At 41.3% G+C, this 22,873-nt stretch overlaps 1 protein-coding gene across 4 annotated transcripts in view; it reads right to left on the bottom strand.

Moving 5' to 3' along the window:
• TBC1D22A (TBC1 domain family member 22A) overlaps positions 1-13,551 on the bottom strand; it is a 186,632-nt gene extending 173,081 nt beyond the window's left edge. For 2 of the 4 annotated variants that reach the window (XM_064445556.1, XM_064445574.1), the window contains exons 1-4: positions 13,343-13,550; positions 10,744-10,800; positions 8,268-8,608; positions 7,323-7,502 (exon numbers count right to left, since the gene is read on the bottom strand). In XM_064445556.1, coding sequence (XP_064301626.1) covers positions 7,323-7,502; positions 8,268-8,608; positions 10,744-10,800; positions 13,343-13,404 — 640 coding nt within the window. In that variant the 5' untranslated portion in view covers positions 13,405-13,550. Of the gene's footprint in view, positions 1-7,322; positions 7,503-8,267; positions 8,609-10,743; positions 10,801-13,342 lie in introns of all 4 variants that reach the window. The other 2 variants (XM_064445566.1, XM_064445550.1) reach the window with 2 other exon arrangements.
• Between the last annotated feature and the right edge of the window lie 9,322 nt (positions 13,552-22,873).

Genomic DNA, 22,873 nt, shown 5'->3' with positions numbered 1-22,873 from the left:
TTAACTTCCTATGACTCATTTTTGACATACATTTAAAAAAAAATTTTGCTATATACCCAGCATCAACAGTATAGCACGTAACTACTACAGCTTTGTTGTAACTTTTGCAACCTAAGTTTTCTTTCTAAATATCATTTAGAAAACAGAATTAATTTCATTTCTAAAAAACACCCTAGATAACTATTCTAATGCATAGAGACAACCAGCTACTCTTATGAGATAATATGGGATTAAACTATTTGTAAGTCCTGTAACTTCTATAATAACACTCCCTACTTTTTTTAAATTTTAAAAGTGTAAATTTAGCAAAAGAAAATATTTTCCTCTAATATATATGCTAACAACATTATCTGCCTTTCAAGGGTTACAGTCGCAAACTACTAAATTAATTAAACTGGTATCTTGAATACTAGGAAATAGGGGCATAAAGAGGAAGGAAAAAGAAAAAACAAAATACTTAAAGCCTTAGATCAGAGAAGGTACAGAAAACCAAGAGAAAAAATTGAAAGAAAAGAAAATGTTTACTGAAACAAAAAAACAGAGCAGACGTTATGAAGTAATGCACTGACTACTATGTCAATCGGGTATCTTTACAAATGAAGGAAAATACATCTTCCAGAGACAAACTATGCAAAATCCTCTCAAAATTGTTTCAAGAGCCTATTAACACCTAGTTACACTAAAAAAAAAAAAAAAACCACACTTTAAATTGAAGTATCCCATTAAAGCAGTAATCAGAATAAATGCTGATTATTACCTGAAATCACAAGTTATGAGACCAAGCCATTGAAAATAGCAAGACAAAATACTAATCCTGCAAAAAGCAATTAATACTAGGAACCATTTATGGACATTTAGCACTGATTTCCTTCAGAAGATTTTTCATTTTAAAAAAGAGTTCCAAAGCCTACCAGTAGAGTCCTGACCTTTTTTTATTAGACTTGGTTATTAGCTGAAAAGGCAAACATGTTTTGCAGATAACAAGCTAACTAGAACAGGAGAATCAGAGAGGACACCTTTTAGTGATAATAGTTTGAAAAGATAGATATGACTAATGGTATCTCATGTGAAGCAGCAGTAGGACACATTGTTTGCTTCATATTATATACCAACAAACTGGAAGAATGAACGCTAACATGATCAACTACAGGTAATTCAAAACTGCAAGGGGCAATAAAGTTCTCAATGACATGGATGGACTAGGAGCATAGAGATAAATCGCTATGCAGTTCAGTGCAGATAAATTAATGAGGCTGGGAACAAAATTAATCAAGTTCATTTCCATTAATGCATTTTGTGAAGTTACTGAAACTTTTCGATAACATCAGTTTGACAAACAGGTTTAGACATAAATATAGTAGTCTGTAACAGCAGTCGGTTATGAACCATAAATAAAAGATAATTACTATGTTTAATCAGGTTTAATATACATGTAGAATGTATCAACAACCATAAGCACAAGTAGGAAAATCCTACTTTTAAAGTTGCCGCAACAAGACAGAGGACTACTGTGGTGGGGGAAAAGACCCATCTAATAAGTTTTCTTTCTAGATTTCATTTCTACAGAACCACCCTAGAATTCTTTTATTAGAGTACACAGAGGCAACAAGCTATTTTTGTGAGATAATTTCATCCGTTTAATTCCTGTAAAATTACAGAAATAATTAATCAAATGTTCAGCTATTCTTTGTATGTTCCGTAAGACTTCACAATATTACCTACTACCTCTACAGCAAAGGACTGGCTAAGAGATGGCACCCCACTCAGCAGCTTGTGGCACTCTCTGCAAAGGTTTTTTTTCTTTTTAGAGATTTTTTTTTTTTTTAGAATGAGTACAAGAAATAGATGAGTTTTTAAAAAGTGCAAAGAAACAGCTTTTGAAGGTGAATACAGGATACAGCAACATAAGTAAAACAGGAATGCTTTACCATTTTCATGGGTACTTTTACAGGGCCTTCTATCATTTTCACCAAGGTAGTATGCTAAAACCAATGTTATTTTGTTCAACTTGGAATACATTGTGATTAAATGGAAAGGAGAGTCACCCTGACACACAGAACAACTTTACATCTTAAGAAATCAGTTGTATTGACTTTGCAAAAATTTGATATACATGTGCTAAGTCGCATAACAGTAGCATTACAATGTTATGAAGCTTTATTAAATCAAGAGAACACAGTACACCCAGTATACCTCAATGTGATCTAACTGACAGGTGTCAGTCCTCAAGCCCCTCTCCAACCAAAACTGCTTCTTAGAAGACATTTCTTGCTATAACATGGTTCAGCTTGTTTAGCAGCTTTCATTTTATAGTTTTAACTTTATGAGATTACCTCCCCATTCTTTCCATTATATTACTACTTGAAGGTATATTGCCAGGGCTCTTGAATACCTCTCTCCTGCAGCACAATTTGTATACCTAGAAATGACATTTCTATAGGAACTGAGATTTTTTTTTCATATAGGTAACTACTCTTGACATCCAATTCACGTTATACTTTTCCCATTTATCTCAGAGGTAGTAACAGCTAGCAATAGTCAAATAAAAAGTGCCAAATGGAAATAAGGCATATTATTTGCATCTGTTTATCATGCAAACAACAAAAACGCCTGCAGGACAGAGAAGTAAAGTGTGTTAGGAGGGCTTAAGGGAAGACTCAGAACAACTAGAATTTTAAGAGTGAGTTTATGAGTTCAGCTGTACAAAACATTAAGAAATTAGTTAAGGGCAGTTTTGAGCCATGAAAATAGGCTCTTTATTCATAAATAGGAGCTAAGTAACCTTGAAGAATTCTTTTATATTCTGAGAATTCTGTATTTGGGTTTTTTTTCTTCCTTTCCTAGTTTCTGTTCTCAGATTGTGCCTTGCTCTAATAACTATTTGTGTATGTAAGCATCTGCTGGATAAAACTGCACATGGAAACTTTGACAATGGTTCTGTCATTATATATATTTATGTAATATTTACCAGTGGATTCATACCCCAATTGCAAACTATACCTGGCATATTATTTTGCTCAGTGGATAGTCTGATGGGGTTGACAAAACCTATTTCCACAACTTCACAATATCCAACCTATGGACCAAGCCCAACTCCAAAATCCATTACTGGACTTTGATACCAAAAATAATCTTCACTTCCAGATTTATATGCATAATCCATCTTTTTGAGCTTTCTCGTGAAAGAACCCACTCTTTCACAACCTCTAGTTGATATACAAGACTAACATTGCATTTTACACTGTCTTTGTAGGATAATCGTTTTTCAAACGAAAGGATTTTAAGGTCATTTGTATTCCTTTGTGTTCTTAGTCCGTGTTGATTTCTCACATTTTGATAAAAGCCTTGAGTTTAAAACATACATGACATTATTTCAGTTCCACAGATTAACTTTTTTTTATATTGCTGTGAAAGGACTTGTCACATAATCTTTCAACAATACGCAAAACTGTATCAAGAAAACAATAAACAGAAATACTTCTGCTACCACTACTTCCAAACAAAATCAACACTACTACATGCAGAAATGAACAGAAGTGTTTGCTAAAATGTCTCCAAGACTACTACTCACTAATTCAATTCATCATGACAAACAAAACACAACTGTCTGTGGATCTCACACAAAACAAAGACCCACACATACCACAACATCACACACACATACACACAAAGAGAGTAAGCCAGCTGCAACAGAAGCACCACCTGTCCCTTCATTATTCACTACAAATCTTAGCTTGGAGCCTGTTACCCAGTCCATTTTCAGTATTACTCTGGAGGAAAAAACACAGAGCTAAACCAAACAACTCCCAGAAATGCATACAGACATGCACACACCAGATTCTAATGAACTGTACATGTGGTCATATGCATATACTTGTTTGTATATGTATATATGTATATATGCATATACGCGCTTTCCCTAATACATACATATAATGTAGTCCAAGCACTACCATCACATATGAGCTACTACTGATACCTTCATGATCATCAAAAATTTGCATGTTGTCAATGAAGAGTTCACTTCTTTCACTACGAAAAATCTGTAATTATTTACAGATTTATTAGCAAATGCTACTGGATATAACAAAGGTAAAACATTTGTATCAAAAAAGTAAAACTGGACTTAGAATTTTAATTAACACAACTTCAAATTCTGTATTCATTACAGTTTGTAAGCAAGAAAAAGAACAAGCTTCCTACAAACAGGCACAGAAAACACCTTTTTTAGTGATATCTACAAGAAAGAATATTGAGAGTTTATTAGATATAAGAGCAACATACTCAAATTTTGGATGCCTATGTATATTTCTGTGCAAGATTTAGAAAGTTCAACAAAGACACAAACCCATGTTGTTTACACAACATTGATAAAATTCTCACCACAGTGAAGGTGACTGCACTCCTTATAAGAGTGGAAATTTTCTTTCACTACTTTCCAAAATATTTTATTTTAATTCCTAAATTTGATTTACTGACAAAGTATTCCCCTCTAATTAGACAGCAAAAGTGAAGTGGATAGGTTTAAATTAAACTTTCTCTTCCCTCTGACTTTGCACCCCTATGTAATAAAGATTTCTACCATTACGACATTCTTAAAAGTTAAATGAGTTTTCATATCAGTAACAATCAACACAGCTCATAACATCTATTAGGTCAAAGGAAGAAATAGTGATATTTGATTATCATTTTCAAGCTTATATAAAATACGTAGTTTGTTTTAACACCTCAGAGTTTATTCACAGTTGCATTTTATAAGAATGTCCTATAACTCGCTGAAGTGTTAGGTTTCGTGTAGTTAGCATTGTGCAAGTATTCTACAAAGAGCTGGAAGAAGCCTCACAATCGCTAGCCCTTGTCCTTGTTGGGGACTTCAATCTACTGGATATCTGCTGGAAACACAACACAGCAGAAAGAGTCTAGGAGGCTTCCGGAGTGTGTGGAAGATAACTTCCTGACGCAGCTGGTGAGTGTGTGGAAGTGCTCACCATGCTGCTTTCAATCATCAGCAGTCCTGGCTAACTGGGGAGGTCCTGGTTAACTAGAGATTAGCAAACATGACACCCATCTACAACAAGGGTCAGGAGGAGGATAAAGGGAACTAGAGACCAGTCAACCTGATCTCAGTGCTGGGGAAGGTTATGGAGCAGATCATCTTAAATGCCATCATGCAGCACATACAAGAAAACCAAGTGATCAGGCCCAGTCAGCGTGGGTTTATGAAAAGCAGGTCCTGCCTGACTAACCTGATCTCCTTCCATAACCAGGTCAACCACCTAGCAGATGAGGGAAAGGCTGTGCATGTTGTCTACCTAGGCTTTAGTAAAGCCTTTGATACTGCTTCCTACAGCATTCTCCTGGAAAAATAGAGGCGGTTCATGGCTTGGACAGGTACGCTCTTCACTCGGTAAAAACCTGGCTGGATGACCGGGCCCATAGAGTTGCGGTGAATGGAGTTAAGTCCAGCTGGCGGCCCGAAACAAGCAGTGTTCGCCCAGGCTCAATACTGGGGCCAGTTCCATTTAATATCTTTATCAATGATCTGACAAGGGGATCGAGGGCACCCTCAGTAAGTTTGCAGATGACACCAAGTTGGGTGGGAGTGTTGATCTGCTCGAGGGTATGAAGGCTCTACAGAGGGTCCTGTGTGGGCTGGATCAATGGGCCAAGGTCAATTGTATGCGGTTTAAGAAGGTCAAGTGCCAGGTCCTGGACTTGGGTCACAACAACCCCATGCAACGCTGCAGGCTTGGGGAAGAATGGCTGGAGAGCTGCCCGGCAGAGGAGGACCTGGGGGTGCTGGTTGACAGCCAGCAGTATGCTCAGGTGGCCAAGAAGGCCAACAGCATCCTGGCTTGTGTCAGCAATAGTGTGGACAGCAGGGCTAAGGAAGTGATCGTGCCCTGTACTTGGCACAGGTGAGGCCACACCTCAAATACTGTGTTCAGTTGGGCCCCTCGCTACAAGAAGGGCATTGAGGTGCTGGAGTGTGTCCAGAGAAGGGCAATGAAGCTGGTGAAGGGTCTGAAGAGCAAGTCTTATGGGGAGAGGTTGGGGGAACTGGGATTGTTTAGTCTGGAGAAGAGAAGGCTGAGGGGAGACCTTATCACTCTCTACAACTACCTGAAAGGAGGCTGTAGCGACGTGGGGGGGTCTGTCTCTTTTCACAAGTAACAAGTAATAGGACAAGAGGAAATGGCCTAAAGCTGCACCAGGGGAGGTTTAGGTTGAATATTAGGAAATATTACTTCACTGAAAGGGTGGTCACAGATTGGAACAGGCTGCCCAGAGCGGTAGTGGAGTCACCATACCTAGAGGTATGTAAAAGATTTATAAATATGGCACTTAGGGACATGGATTAGTGGTGAACTGGCAGTGTTAGGTTTATGGGTGGACTCTATGATCCTAAAGGTCTTTTCCAACCTATACAATTCTGTATTTCCATAGTTCTACTTTGCTAGCAATCTCACAATAAGACACAGCACAAAGGAAAAAAAAAGCCACAACTTGTACCCTATTATACTCAAGAAGTCTCAGTGCATCTACAGGGCAGGAAAGCATCAATTCCAAGAACTGCAAACATGCAGTTTCTACTTCGTTCCATGTTTCCTCTTCCAGAATGTTCTAACTTAAAGTTGATTTTGTTTATTAATTATTTTGAGATTAACTCCTAAGTGACCAGCCAAGCTCTCCAAATGCAGTGTACTATTTCTACTTGCTCCAGATTTTCTCATAGGATACAAAGCCATTTGATTCAGCAATACCCCCCTTTGAGCAGTTAAAATCCAGTGCACAAAGGGAACAGTCAAGTTAACTGACAATACATTTGTTTTCACATTAACATGTTGTCACCATTCACAGATGAGACACAGAACTACTGTATCAGTCTGTGAACATGAAGAATGCTTGCTGAGTAGACAAGCAGTAATACTTACATGCCTCATCATTTTTCACATTCATATTTCTAACAGAGAATCAGTCTTATACTGCATGCTGTTCCATTATGAGGCATTAAAACTAGACACAGCTGATTATACTTTGTTTTTCTCCATAGATTAGTCCAGTAGAAAGAAATAACACAAAAGAACAAGAAATCATCTAAGACGCTATGTATTAGTAAGAAGCATGCAAATTGCATATTACAAGCATACGTAATACAAGTATTCAGTTATATTCCGTCTTTCTTTGGCAAGATCAGTTTCAAATGTTGAAAGGATTAGATCCTAACAAAACCATCAGGCAGAACAGTACATCAAACAGGAAAATTTTATAGTTATTCTTTAACTCAGATGTAATTCATAGCTCCTGTAAGAAATACTCACCAAGATCTGTATTGGGACCTGCAAGTAGCTGCTTAAATTTGTCTAATCGGGATGCTTCTCTTTCAGTTAATGCAGGAGTAACTGAGGTATTAATGTCTGTCATTCCACTCACCAAGGGAGGTGTGGAAGTTTGTGGAAGGGACTGTGATCTCTGCATGGAAGAATTTTCACTAGCATTATCTGAAGAGAAAAAGAAGCATAACAGTTAGCCTCAGCTAGTGAGAAGGCTACTCATAACTTGAATTTAATTTGTAAATTTAAAGTAGAATTATGTTTTGGAGAAATGTAAGCTGAAGTGTAGCACAAGTTTGGCCTTCAAGTGACTTGGATTTAGCAGGAGGAGCATTCCTCTTCCAAGCAGTATTACACAATTAAAACACATCCATTACAGATTATACTAACAGCAAGGCTAATTGATTTTTAAAGTCTTTGTGCTACTGAAAGCTGTTTCTATCCCACTCACCATTCTATTACCAAAAAAAAAAAAGACTGGGAAATCATTGCAATTGGTTGCTTTAAAGTTTATACGTAAAACACAAATCAGATGACATGAAGATGAATTTGCATGGTTTTCTCCGATTTTGCAATATATTTATAGAGTAACATTTTAGCAACAATTTTTCACAGTAGTAGGAATATTATTAATTGCATACATCTCGGTGCAGTTAACCATTACAATATATTCAACAATGCAACTTCCTTCTAAAACTGAGGATGTATTAAGGCTGAAAACAAAGAAGTTTAATTATTCTTCCCTCACCCATGTATTTCTCACACACATGCTTTACAGTTTAGTATGGCATGCAGTATCTCCCTCAAACAAATCAATATTGCTTAATAATATTTTCCTATGGTACTAAGAAAAGTTTGGGAAGGGGTTAACGTCTTAAAAGGCAAATATTATAGCTCTCCTCATCTGAATTTCAACACCTTTTTTTAACATACCTGATGAACTCGATGTATGACCTTCACTGACTGATTTAACAAGCCTATTATCACCACACGGAATTGAAGCTAGCTCTGCAGATTCTACTTGTTTTTCTTCCTGTAAATGTTCTTCCTGAAATTTATGCTGTTCCTGTAACTTGCTGTGATTCTGAATTACTTTGTGAGCTGTTTCCATGACCACTTCTGTATTTAAGTTTTCAGCAGCTATTGCTAAGAGTTCATCATCATCATCCCCAAGATCCCAAGCATCACTTGTGTTACTTTCAAATTCTTGGAAGGTGCTGACTTTCTTTAGTTTCACTGGAGTCGTAGGTGGCTTTGAACCTGGTTTTATCAAGCTGTTCAAAAACAAAAAAAAAAATATTCAGAGAACTAGTAATGCGGTAAGCAACACACTATGGATTGGGCCAAAAAACAAAAGTCCATGCTAGACATTATATAGGTAGAAAATATTTGTCTCCCTCCACTCATGTTACTGCTACATCCATCCATGATAACGTACAGCTGAATATGTCTGAGAACAAGGGCAGGTAAAACCTGACTCTTCTCAACTTTGAATAGAAGCTGAACAAATCCTTCCTTCCTTAAAAAGGAATCCCTCCTGTCTTAAAACACCAAACAAAACAACGCCCAGGGTGGGGGCAGCAAGGGGAAGACAACCAACCTCACAGTCAAATGAAACTAATAGTACTGGAATAGTTTATAAGATAGACAGGCCACATTGCACTTCTGTTGCGTCATGAACTTCTGAAGAGATTTCAGGCCTTTCAACGCAATTGTTTCATAACAACACAGGAGCAATAACCAAGCCATCAGGTCTACTCCTAAGTCATCACAAGTAATCACATAATACGATCACTGTCATAAACAAATCAAGCCTGACCTTAACACTCACTAGAACTATCATGCTGAAGCGCCTCAATGGGGAGGAATGAATTAGCTTCAGAACTTTGCTCTTCTTATAGGCAGGAGATTTCCTCTAGTTACTAGTCTAAGTCCACCCAGATCAGCTCCTAATCTTTTGTCCCTCTGTCAACATGCAGTATGAGAGAGATGAACCAGGTAACACTCCCTAGCTTGGCACTCGTTCTCACTTACAGTAATGCAGAGCAATCACATCTCCCTTCAGATTTCAGCTAAATAAGGCATTGAGAGAGTTTCCCAGTCTGCTCTCAAAAAAAAAAAGTTACTGCCATTAACTTAATTGTCCTTTCTGACCCCATCTTTCCACCTGTACTCGTTTAACTTTTTCCTGTTAAGACAAGGCAGCTAGAATTGGAAATCAGAAGTTCTGTCACAGTCCTCATACAATGTCAGTAATGTTTCTGTTACGCATTACAGGGAATATCTTTCCTAACAGGTACAACACCGCTAACACTTTTGCCTAATTTGTCATCGTTGTCCAAAACAGCAAGGTCTTTCTCCTCTTCTGTCATCATTTCAAGCAATAAGCTTCTAGATTTTGCTGTTGGGTATCTCTTTATAGCTCCACATTTTCAACAAATTTATCCCATTCCTTTTTTGTTCAGTCCTCAGGGTCACACATTTCAACTGCCTTCAACTCTGTATCACCCAGCAATTAACTACCACATATTGATTTCTTGTGCCATTTCAAACCAGCCCCTGAAAAAATCCACTAGAAGTATGGCCTCCTTCCAAGTCAATACTTTTCCTTCTAATGTTACTTTTTGTCCCTATTGCTTTGGGCCATTCATTTCATTGGTCACACAATTTTCCCAAAATTCTCACATACACCAATGTTTTAAAATCAATGCTGGTTTCAGAGCAGCTGTGAAATCTACCAACAAATCAGAAACAACTCTGTCCTTGACAAAACTTTAAACAAACTGTCTTTAAAAAAAGACAGAAAGGACAATAAAGCAAAGTATAAAAAGCAGACGCTGTCAGAATGCAGAATTTTGCTTAACACCTCAGACGTAAGGAGATAAAGATCATTCACTTGCATTAGTTGTGGGTTATAACATGAAACTTATTTGGTTACTAAAGATGTTTAATATAACATTGCCATTTTCACATACATTATGTTCCGATATTCAATAATCATGATCTAAGACAATAAACTCCTAAATCACTGTAAAATCCGTTCTACCTACTGTCTTCCCCACTCACAAGCAAAATGCCCACCTTTGCCTCAAAAGGATCTACACCACAACCTGGCTCTTTTCTCTTATAGGAAGACAAATAAAGGCAGTCCATCAACAGAAGGATGCATGCAGAAGAGTCACTTACACTTGAGCTGTAAGCTTCATCTGCAGAATTACAGTTAGTATTTACCATACAATTTCCAATGTATAAGGCACTGCAAACAGGTAATAGAAGTTGGCAATCTATGTTAGTTCAGAACTGAACAGCTGATTTGCTCTTTCTAATACGGTAAGCACCAGGAAGTCACAAAACAGAAGGCAGAGGAGATCCAAATTACCTGGAGTATTTAAATATTAGGTTAACTTACGTTCCATGCAATAATGGATCAAAAGGTGGATGCTGAGCTCCATACACATGTTGAATACTACAGAAAAAGAGAGAGACAGTTATCAGAAAAATTATAAAACACTTGTGGGTTTTCTGTGTATTAAATCAATAGTCAATAGTGAACAGAACTGAAGTGTTCCAACAGCTTTCAATTTCAAATAATCCCACATACCACTAAAAATAATGAAGCTGAAATTGAAGGGTATACTAAAAAGTAACTTAAGAAAAAATCATAGATTTGCCAAATGGGAGCTCTTTTTGAGGCCTAGGCTAACTTAGGCTAACTTAGGCTAGCTTATTTCTCCGACCAGGAATTAAAACAAGAAAAAGTTAACTCCACAACAAGAATCTGCACTGCTTTTGAAATAATAAGTCTGAAAAGAGAATTTTTCATTTATCTCTTAAAAAAACCAGAAGTTCTCAAAGAAACATCGGCAAAGATTGAATCTGCCACACAGCCTTGTCACCCCAAATCCAACCAGTCAATTCTTAACCATTACTAAAGTACAAGGCTGATAAACTTAAAGAAGCATGCAAAAGATGGCATGTTAGAGAACAAAAGCCATGGGAGGATTAAAAACAAATGCTTTGAAATAAATAAGGTTTCAAAGACAGATTTATTCACTACAATCTGTAATATTCCAAAACAGCGTGTTAGTGTGTGAAGAATTCAATAACTGTGAGGAAATCGAACTTTCAGCTATAAAATTGTTTTATAAGTAATGAAAAACTCCACAGAAAACACATCAAGATTTACACATGGCTTCCTAATGGAAATCATTACTACAAAACACTCTGATTGCAACAGGAGCAAATCATATGCAACATTAACACCTACCTAAACCTGTACTAAAAACCACATAAAAGGAGACAAACATGCCCTCCTGACAAAACAAAACCAATCTCTAGACCATAAATATAAGTCTGACCTTAGTAAGCCTGAGCTAGAACCAAGCTAAAAACACTGCAGTCATAACAGATTTTAAGAGAGGCTTAGAGTTATACTACCAGGACAGCACTAACAGTAGTGAAATTAGCCCTAGAGGTGACTGAGGGTGGTGGGTTATAAGCTCTATTGATTTTTATGTGATTCCACACAAATCAAAAAGTCAGTCCAGTCTTTCTACGTGACTGTAGATGTAGAAATACACTGCACGGTCAAGTCTCTGCACTACCCTGCTCTACACTCACATGAGGGTCAGGTGTGACCTTCCATTCTGGCATACAGACAGAATCTGCCTTTTCCTCCAGACACTATGAATGACCATGGTGGGAGTCCACCCAAATAGAAAGCAACAATCCTCTCCAGATCATTAAAAAAAAAAAAAAATCAAACACACATTCTCCACAAAGTCCTCATTTTTCCACATGCCTGCAGTAGCCTGCAAATTAGTTAACTTCAACTATTCATAGACCCTGTGTAATCAAGGAGGGTCAAAAGTGTTCTACCCCCAAAGGACTCAGCAAAATTATAAAACAAGTTCGGAGAGACCAGAGCAGTTGTGAAAGAGTTAGTTTATAACTAGAGGAACAAAACCACTACCAGCTAGTGCTTATGGGTAACTGACAATGTAAGAAGTTAAATGATAAGCACAATTATTTTACTGAATTCAGGTAAACGGTATGAAGTATAGAGTTACTGTTCTCCGAGAACCAAGAACACGCATCATTCTTACAAAAAGAATGTAAGAAACTTAATTACGCTACTGTGAGAAGCATTTAGGGATGGGTAACTGAGAATATTACTGTTAAATACTCATCTGAACAAGCATTCCCAGTCTGACATCACAGTCAAAAGAGTTAACATGACTTTGAGGATGTATTCCCTAGAAAATTTTGAATGGGAGAACATGCTCTTGACAATGATACAAACCCCAGGTCTGGTATTCACACTTCAGGAAGAAAGCTGAGAAATTGATGATATTTTGAAATATTAAGCAGAAATTAAAATACAGCTACACGCTTGTAAACTGCAGTTTCCTACACAGCATGTCAAAATACCCTAACTTTCATTACATCACAAAACTTCATAACTCATACCATTGCTAAGAGTTACATTCCCTCACTCAAAATTTTCTGGGGAATACATCCCCAAAGTCCTGTTAACTCTTTTGACCACAACGTCAGGCTGGGAACGCCCGTTCAGACGATTACCGAACAACTTTTCCGACCCAAGCTATTACGAACGCTTCCCGGTGCCACCAGCGATTTCCGACCCGGTAACGGGAGGCACCCAACACCGGCACGCTCCGGGCGCTGACCTGCGGGGAGGGCGCCGCCGGGGGGCGGAGAGGCCCCACGCCACCGCCCGGCCGCACTTCCCGCAGAGGGCCCCGGAGCGACCAGGGTCCGTCGCGCTGGGCGGCCGCAGCGGCCGGAGGACGGAGCTGGAGAGGTAACGGAGCTGGAGAGACAACGGAGCGGGACGGGACGGGCCCGGCGGCGCGGTAGGGCAGAGCCGCTCCCCGGCCCGGCACCCCCGTGTCCGGCATCCCGGGGCTGGAGGCTCGTCCCGCCGCCCCGCGGCCGCCGTCCGGAGCCTCCTCCGCGGGCCCCGACCTACCCGCGGCCCGTCTCACCTGCCCGGCACCTTCGTGCCGCTCCGCCTCCAGAACTGCTTCCTGCCCCCGTCGCTGGCCATGGCGGCCGTCACCTCATCCCCCTCCCACGGCGCGGCTCGCAGCCTCGGCCCGCTCCCTCAGGCCTCACTCCCCCTCATTCCTCCCCACAGGAACAGGACTGAGCGCCGCCATCTTGGGACCGGGAAACAACCCCACTCCTCATTCGCCCCCCAGGGCTGCCCGGAGGTTTCAGCCAACCAGAAGTGAGAGTGCTGCCGGGTGGGTTGGATTGGGCCAATCGCAGCGAATGGAACATTGGGAAGCGGGTGGGGAGGGACCGTGGGGCAGAGCCCTCCGCGGTGGCGGCTCAGCTGGGCCCGCCCCTCCGGTCACGGCGGCAGCGCTGCGTCCAGCCTGGGCGGGCAGTGGTACGGGTGGGCAGGGGCGGTGGGGCCCGGCGGGGCAGCCGGCCCGGAGGCCTTGGCGGGGCTGAGGCGCCGGTGCCAGGGAGCCTCTCTGCCCTTCCTTTCCCCCTCCTTTCGCTTTTCTCTCTCCCTTCCCTCGCCCTGTCTTGGTGTGTAAGTCTCCAGCCTGTAATGGTACAGACACCCACTCTCGGTTCCTGTCTCTGATTAACTAACATATTCCTATGAAGTCAGTTTTTACTTATTGGTAGGCTGGATATGACGTTTTGAGGCTTCAATGCTTTTTAGTTTAAACATAAAGAGTAATTTGGAATACTGGATAGGAAGAAATGCAAAACTTGCCATGTCAATGGAAAGAGACATTAGCTGATGATAACACAACAGATTTCAATCAAGTTAGGCCTGACACCATTTTGTAACAATATACATCAAATTTTTTCCACTTCGTTTCTTTCACAGTTTACCCAGTTACCTTGAGACTGGTGGGCTTTAATCTTTCTTGGCTTTGAAGTTCTCCTGAAGATTGGACTCATCCAGTCATTTTACTCACTTACTTTGTTTGCTTTGAGATGATACAAGATTGAGGGTCTTTATATGTATGTATGTCATTAATTCTGATCCAAGGATACATCACCTCTGCAAACAAAACAGGCATGGTTTTACATTACACTTCGGGGTATGGCTCCTGAGAAACAGTGCTGGCTTACAGAGTTTTTTGCTGTATCTTAATGCAATAGTAATTTAACATGTCAAAGATTGTTCAGGGAACATTCTGCCATAAATAACTCAAAAACTGTCATACAGCATATGACCTGACCTGCAACTCACATACTAAAGGACAAATGTCATTTCATGTGTTATTTATTAAAAGTTAAAAAAAATATTACATTTTCTGCCTGCTTTGGGATTTACTTTAGCAATCACCTTCTAAGAGCTGACAAAAATAAAATGTTTTGCAGATCTTAATAGATCACAGCCCACGAGTGAAAGCTGCATGTCCCAGGGGCCCTGCCACCTCAAGCACAAGCTGTGACCCACTTAAAAGGAGCTGAGAACAGTAGGAGCTGTGGTATCCACCCAGTAGAGCTGTGCTATCAGTGTCCCTTACGGCCCCTCCAGCTGCAAGAACTGATGTGGCCACCCAAACAGCCTTCAAGGCGACACGCAGCCACCCAGGTCCCAGGCTGCAGGGCAAGCCTGAGTATCGGGCCAGTATCTGAGGACAGCAGTGAGCTCACCTGAGGGAGGGGCACCCAGGTAAAGGAGCTGCTCAGCCTGGTGACAGAGCTTCGGGAGGAGGTGTCCAGGCTGAGGAGTATCAGGGAGTCAGAGGACATTGACTGGTGGAATAGTACTCTACCATCCCTCTCAGAGGGGCCTGCAGCAGCCAACCACAGCACAAGCGACAAAGTACCCCCTACCCCCTCACCACCAGACAGAGGGAGGTAACCCAGGAGACAGGGAAGAATGGAAGCAGGTTACTGCTCGGGGCAGTAGGTGAATCCACTCTCAGCCTGCCTCACCTTCTGTGGTGCCTGAACAGAATAGATACGAGGCCCTGGAATTGGAAGGGCAGACAATGGATGATGGGGATGAAGGTCCTTCTGGCATGGAGCAAACATCTAGGCAGCCCACCCCCTGCATCACAACCACTCATGTTAAGAAAAAAAGAAGGGTAGTTGTCATAAGTGACTGCCTTCTGATGGGAACAGAGGGTCCAACATACAGACCAGACTCCACATACAGGGAGGTCTGCTGCCCTCCTGGGGCCAGAGTAAGAGATGTTGCTGGGAAACTCCCTAGTCTGGTAAACTCAGACTATTACCTGCTATTGGTTCTCCATGTCGGCAGAGAAGAAGCAGCAAGGAGAAGCTCAAAGGTTATCAAAAGGGATTTCAGAGCCTTGGGATGGAGCGTTGAAGGATCAGGTGCTCAGGTAGTATTTTTCTCAATCTTCTCAGTATCAGGGAATAATATTGAATGGAACAGGCAGATCCAGCTGAACAACACATGGGTCCAAGGCTGATGTCGGTGGAATTTCAGCTTTTTCAATCACAGGATGGTATTCTCAACACCAAGTCTGCTGACATCTGGTGGTATTCAACTTTCTCAGAAGGGGAAAAGGGTTTTTGCTCAGGAGCTAGCAGGGCTGATTGACAGGGCCTTAAACTAGATTGGAAGGGGGAAAGCATCAGTACCAGGCTAGTCAGGGATGGGCAATGGATAGAATCACCAAAATTGGAGGAGCTGCGTGCTAGTGAGATTCCAGACTGCTACCTGTGACGATGGGCACAAGGAGCCACACTTGAAGTGATTCTACAGAAATGCACGCAGCATAAGGGACAAGCAAGAGGAGCTGGAAGCCTTGGCCCGGTCCCAGACATATGACATCATTAGCATAAGTGAAGCCTGGTGGGAAGAGTCCTGTGACTGGTGTGCCATGATGGATGGTTACAGGCACTTCAGGAGGGACAGGCAGGGCAGGCAAGACAGGACAGTGGCACTGTATGTAGCCGAGGAGCTGGAATGCATGGAGCTTGCAGTTGGCAATGGCACAGCTGAGACCCTCTGGGTAAGGATTAAGGGACAGACAAATAAAGCGATGTTGTTGTGGGAGTCTACTACAGGCCACCCAACCAGGAGGATGACACTGAGAAGTTATTCTTTAAGGAACTAAGGGGTGCCTCTAAGTCATCTGTCCTTGTCCTTATGGGGGACTTCAACTTGCCAGATGTCCACTAGGAATACCCCACAGCTGGGACAAACAGGTCCAGAAGATTCCTAAACCATCTGGACAATAACTTCTTGGTAGAGGTACTAAGGGAACTGACCAGGAAAGGTGCCTTCCTCCATTTGTTGCTTATTAACAGAGAGGGCCTCATGGGTGGAGATCAGGGGCTGCCTTGGCCATAGTGACCGTGAAAGAGTCAAGTTTAAAATCTATGGTGACAGGACTAAAGCTGCCAGCAAGACCTCAACTCTGGACGTGAGGAGAGCAGACTTCAGGTTGCTCAGGGAACTGCTTAGTAAGGTCCCCTGGGAAAAAGCTTTTGAAGGTGCCTGGGTCCATCAATGCTGGTCACTTTTTAAGTACCACCTCCTAAAAGCACAGAAGCAGGCAATCCCAAAGTGTAGGAAGTCAGGCAGGTGAGGCAGAAGGGACGAAATACCTGCAGCCAAAGCTTAATTAGAGTTGAAGCTGGCCAGTGCTTTGAAGGACAATAAGAAGGGCTTTTTAAAATACATTAATGGCAAAAGGCAGGCTAGAAATAACATTGGCCCATGGCTTGATGAGAATGGTCACCTCACAAGCAGGGACATACATAATGCAGAGATGTTTAATGCTTTCTTCACCTCAGTCTTCAACACCGATGGTGGGTGCAGGGACCCCCAGAGCCCTGGGCTAAAGAACCATGACTATGGGAATGATAAACTCCTAATAAATCCTGCACTAGTGCGGGGCTTGCTGCTCCAGCTGGATCCCAGTAAGTCGATGGGGCCTAATGGGATTCATCCAAGGGTACTTAAAAAGCTGGCTGATGTCATAGCGAGACCTCTTTCGATGATTTTTCAATGCTCTTGGGAATCTGGAGAGGTCCCAGTTGACTGGAAGCTGGCAAACGTTGTCCCAGTCTTCAAGAAGGGCAACAGGGATGACCCCGGTAACTAAAGGCCCATCAGTCTCACTTCTGTGCCTGGTAAAATTATGGAGAAGATTATTCTGGGAGTTATTGAAAAACACCTGAAAGACAATGCAGTCATTGGTCCCAGCCAGCACGGGTTCACAAGGGGAAAGTCCTGCATAACAGATTTGATTTCCTTTTATGACAAGGTCACCCACCTAGTTGACCAAGGAAAACCAGTCGATGTGATCTTTCTGGGTCTCAGTAAAGCTTTCAATACTGTCTCTTACAGTATCCTCCTGGACAACACATCCAGCACACAGCTGGGTAAACACGTAATGCGGTGGGTGAGCAATTGGCTGATGGGTCAGGCTCAAAGGGTTATAGTAAATGGGGTTACATCGGGCTGGTGGCCAGTCACTAGTGGGGTTCTGCAGGGATCCATCTTGGGGCCGTTAGTCTTTAATCTCTTTGTTAATGACTTGGATGCAGGACTTGAAAGAATACTAATTAAGTTTGATGATGACACAAAATTGGGAGGAGCATTTGACACTCTTGAGAGCAGAGAGGCCCTGCTGAGGGATCTGGACAGACTGGAGAGCTGAGCAATCACCAACCATATGAAACAAGGGCAAATGCTGGATTTTACAGCTGGGGCACAGCAACCCTGGATGTACATACAGACTGGGGAACAAGAGGCTGGAGAGGAGCTCTGCAGAGAGGGCCCTGGGGGTTCTGGTCAATGGCAAGTTGTACATGATCCAACAGTGTGTCCTGGCAGCCAAGAGAGCTAACTGTGTCCTGGGGTACATCAAACACTGCATTGCAGCCAGTCAAGGGAGGGGATTGTCCCGCTCTGCTCTGCGCTGGTGCGGCCTCACCTTGAGTTCTGTGGGCAGTTTTGGGCACGACAGTACATTAAGGATATAAAGCTATTAGAGAGTGTCCAGAGAAGGACCACAAAGTTCGTGAAGGGTTTAGAGGAGAAACTATACAAGGAGCAGCTAAAGCTAAAGTCACTTGGTTTGTTCAGCCTAGAGAAGAGGAGGCTGAGGGCAGACCTCATCGCGGTCTGCAGCTTCCTCACAAGGGGAAGAGGAGAGGCAGGCACTGATCTCTCTGGTGACCGATGACAGGACCCGAGGGAATGGCAGGAAGATGTGCCAAGGGAGGTTTAGGTTGGATATTGGGAAAAGGTTCTTTACCCAGAGGGTGTTGGAGCACAGGAACAGGCTCCACAGGGAGGTGTTCACGGCACCAAGCCTGACGCTATTCAGGAAGCCCTTGGACAATGCCCTCAGAGATTTGTTGTGAATTAGGGGTTGTCCTGTGCAGGGACAGAAGTTGGACTTGATGATCCTTGTGGGTCCCTTCCAACTCAGGGCATTAGATGATTCTATGATTCTAATCTCAATGCTAGTTATAGTAGTAGCATCTTCTTCTCTCTTCTTCTTCTCTACTTTTGTCCTTTAAGTAGCATCCCTCTTTCACATTCTGGACCTGTAAGCTTTTTGTAATGCATTGTGACCTTAAGTCTCAGCATCTTTTATAGAATATATAGGAAACATGATGTAATACGAAGTACGTCTATTAGGTAAAGTGAAAATGAAACCTGCAGGGTCATGAGTGGAACTTCGCTTGATCTTAGCTAGATAAATTTAAATTAGACCTATTGCAGTTAGAATGCAAAAATGAGGTACTTTTGGTTGTGACAGTCAAAAAAGTGTTAAATTCATAAACAATACATTCTATCATTAGCATTACTATGGATGTTGAATCTATATTTATGTTGTTTTTATTTGTTCATTTTTGATATTTGTTAAAGGGAAACTTAATTAGCTTCAGGCTAGATAGCCTAAGCCATCTGTCGTCCTTGCAAAAGTTGACCTGAATCGTGAGGTAATGCCATTTAACTTTTGTGTCAGCCTGATGCAGCCATGTGGAATTTCTGGTTCATTTTAGAAGTGGAGGTTTTATTGAATTGCATAAAGTCAGTACAAAGTTAACTTTACTACTTAGTTTTCATTATATTCAGTATACAGTACCGTTGTGCTTAAGTTTTTAGTGTGGTGCAGAATTTTATACTGGAAACAAATAACTATTGCATTGATTTGTTCAGGTGAAAAGTCTGACCTGCAAATGGGGCTACGTTTGTACCAAGAACTGGAAGCACACAGTCACAAAATCTCTGTCAGCGCTATGGTGAAGAGCTGCTGCCAGTTTAGACCCTTGGACTGAAGTCATCCAGACCTGGACTGGGCCCTCTCTGTTGTTGACTTTCAAGTAGGCAAGGATACTATTTTCATTCCCTTTCCATTCATTTCTTTCCTTATTCTTTGTTTGGTTTAATACCTGACACAAACTTGTGTTGGCAAGGTTCCGGAGGTGGAAGGAGGAACCTTTCCAGACCCCATCAGGTAATCTAGGTACAATTCTTTATGCCCATCACTTAAGGTGACCCAACCACAAAGAGTGCATCCTTGAAAAGGACTTATAAAATGGCATTAACAGAGTATCATAAGAAGGTGAGTTCATGGCTATACAGTACTTGGGAGGAGTAGGTGGTCTGAACATGTATTTTAGCAGTGTTCCTGTTTAACTTTTTTGGTTACAGAAATTTAAGATGGGCAGATGAGGGCATACACAGATTCTGCTGTCAACTTCTTCACTGGGTTTGAGAAGGAGATCTGCCAGTGTTTCCGGTGCTGTCATTCAAGAAGTATAACAACACTGCAGTCACCACTGGGACTCACCTACTGCAGCTGATTAGCATAGTCTTCAAACACTCCCAAGAATCTAAATAAGCACTTGGGAAACTGGTTAATGTTAAGTTGTGCTTAACTGTAGTTCAAATATCCAAACTAGCTATTTCAAAGTCCATGCAGCTATATTAACTAAGGTCTGCCCTACTGGGATTGCAGTATAAACTTGCAGTAATATTTCAGTTACCACTTGCATAGGAATTTTTGTTACTTCAGAGCAAGAAGAAATATTAAAAGGCCTACTGCAGTATTTGTTTTGTTTCATGCAAAGTTGTACACAAGAATTTATAGTTAGGAAGAGGTCTGTCACCAGCATGGACAAATAAAGTACTGAGCTAATGAGAGGTTTGTGGGCTTTTCTTTTTTCTGTTTTTCTTTGCTTTTATTTTTCTTGGGAATTTTTCAGAATCAAGTCACTGTGTACAGTCAGTTGAATGTTATTGAGGATGGCCAGGAAGTTTCTTATGTTCTAATACGTAGAAATGCAGCCATGTTCTTGACTGATCAAAATTAGGAATATTGTAGGTTGCACTAGCAATATTTCGAGCAAAGTAGACACTGAGATGTTTATTTAGGGTAATAGCTGGTGAGCTATATATGCATGTGTTTCAGGAGGCATTCAGTTATACCAAATTGTTTTTCAGCTTATCTGCTCTAGAGAGCTTTTGCTAGTATAGCTGTGCTGGTACAGTTACACAGGTGGACTTTTCTGTGGACATGCAGTGTATTTTGGGAAAAGAAGCTTTTCTGATGATGTACGGGGAAGTATAGATTGATGTTAAACAAAATTAACTTAGCTGACAACAGCACTCCCCTGCTAACTTAGCTACACTCACACCAGGATTTGCTGATCAAGTTGTGTAAGCTAGGGAGTGTGCTTTTTCATGCTTATCCTTGCATGGCTCTGTCAGCAACACCATAATGTAGATGCAACTGTGAGGTGTGGTTTAAGCTGGCTTATTCTACAAGCTAACAAGACTATGTTTCTCTATATGCATTTTTTTTTGTTTGCTTTGATCAATAAGGAAAAAAAAATTAAGCTCAATTCAAATGAGCCACTTCCATGTTGAAGCATTAGTTTCTGCAAATGTTTTTACTGCTTTAATAAACTGGTAGAAGTGCTTCTGAAAGCAGCACGCAGGGTATTCTGTGGTGGCTGATCACTGTTTCTGTTTGGTACACGCGCGTGCCTTTCTACCGAGCCATTGTATCCATCTACTTTATCATAAATATCATGGAAGAAGCAGTTCTTTAAAATAAAACTGAGCAAAGGGAAGTGAAGTTGCCAAGCAAGCTAACCCAAAACCAGCGTTCTGCACAAAATGAAAAGGGCAGTAAGAAGAGAAAAAGCTGCTTATACAAGGAAAGACAACAGTCTCAGAGGGTAGAGTACTTTATGACAAAAAGATACAGGGCAAGGTAATATAAATGGGAGAAGCAGTCATGTAGAACCATGGAAGAAAGAACAAAGGGATGTTAAAGAAGAGGAATAGCCAAGAGCTAGATTGAAGGAAGTTAGACACGGTCCAGCAAATCACATAGTCACAACAGCTCTCTTAGCGCAGTGCAATTCTTCTCCAGAAAATTGGAGAGGAAGAAAGGGGGAAGGAATCAACATGAGAGTATAATAGCTGTGAGGAGTCATCACTGCAGACAGACAGTCATCATAGCGTTTTGTAACTTTTTCTCTGTAAGTGGCCTTCCCTTTTGCACATGAATTGAACAAGATTTTGAAAATAAGGGCAGACTTGCCAAAATACTTATGCTGGTAGTGCACACGTATGAAATTGTGCACACACACTCTGTATTCAGTAACAGTGAAAGAAGACTGCAAAATAGAAAAGAGCTTAAATATGTGCTGTCTCTGGGTAAATGTCCTTGTCTCTTGTTTCTCCTTCTAGAATAATGATCAATGTGTGTAGTTTTAAAAAGCTGTCGTTCACTAAAATATTAGTAACAGTGTTCAAGTTTACACTTAATGCATTTTTAGGTGAAGGTTTTTAGGTTTATTCTTATTTGTGTCACAGCATCAACTGAAAATCTGACAATGTCTGTTGGGCATAGCCTGGAACAACACCCTGTGTCCAAGGAGCGCTTGCTTACTGGCAGTCCAGAGGATGAAACCGCACTTTCCTGAAGTCTGATGCAATATGCAGTTGAGGCTTAAATGAATCAGAGGAGGAAGGATGCTTTCTAAGTGGAAGTCTTGGGTAGAAGATGGAGAAGTTGGCAGAAGCAACAAGTTCTCTTTCCACCATGCTTCTAGTTCCTTGAAATTTCGCGTTATTATGCCTCCAGTACATACAGTGAAGGTTTAAACATAGGATTGCAGCATGACTGAACTTCAAACGCAGAGAAATAAATCGGTGCATATTTGGCTCTAAGCCATGATAGCTCTGTTCATCGCTGATATAAATTTCTTTTCTTTAAATTATACAATTCAAATCAGTTTCTAAACATCACATTTAACTTGCTGTCAGAACAAGGTGAAAAGCAAAGTCACTGTAGCATTAGCTGATTTTTCCTGAGGCTAAAAGGTCTTCCTGAGTTATTGGGAGATCTTTAGAGGTGCCAGAAGTCCTGCTTAGTACTGTGGCTTGATAAGGAAGTAGGCAATAACCTTTCTCTAAAATCAGCAAGAGTAAGCAATTTGTTGGAACAGTCACAGATCTACTAGTTTACCCAAAGTCAAACAGCAACACTGTCTACTATTGCTTTATTCTAAAAACTGGGCATAAA

This window comes from Phalacrocorax carbo, chromosome 1, assembly GCF_963921805.1.
Source record: "Phalacrocorax carbo chromosome 1, bPhaCar2.1, whole genome shotgun sequence".
Taxonomy (NCBI): Eukaryota; Metazoa; Chordata; class Aves; order Suliformes; family Phalacrocoracidae; genus Phalacrocorax; species Phalacrocorax carbo.
Note: the sequence above shows the minus strand (reverse complement) of the source record. Positions and strands in the feature narration are given on the sequence as shown.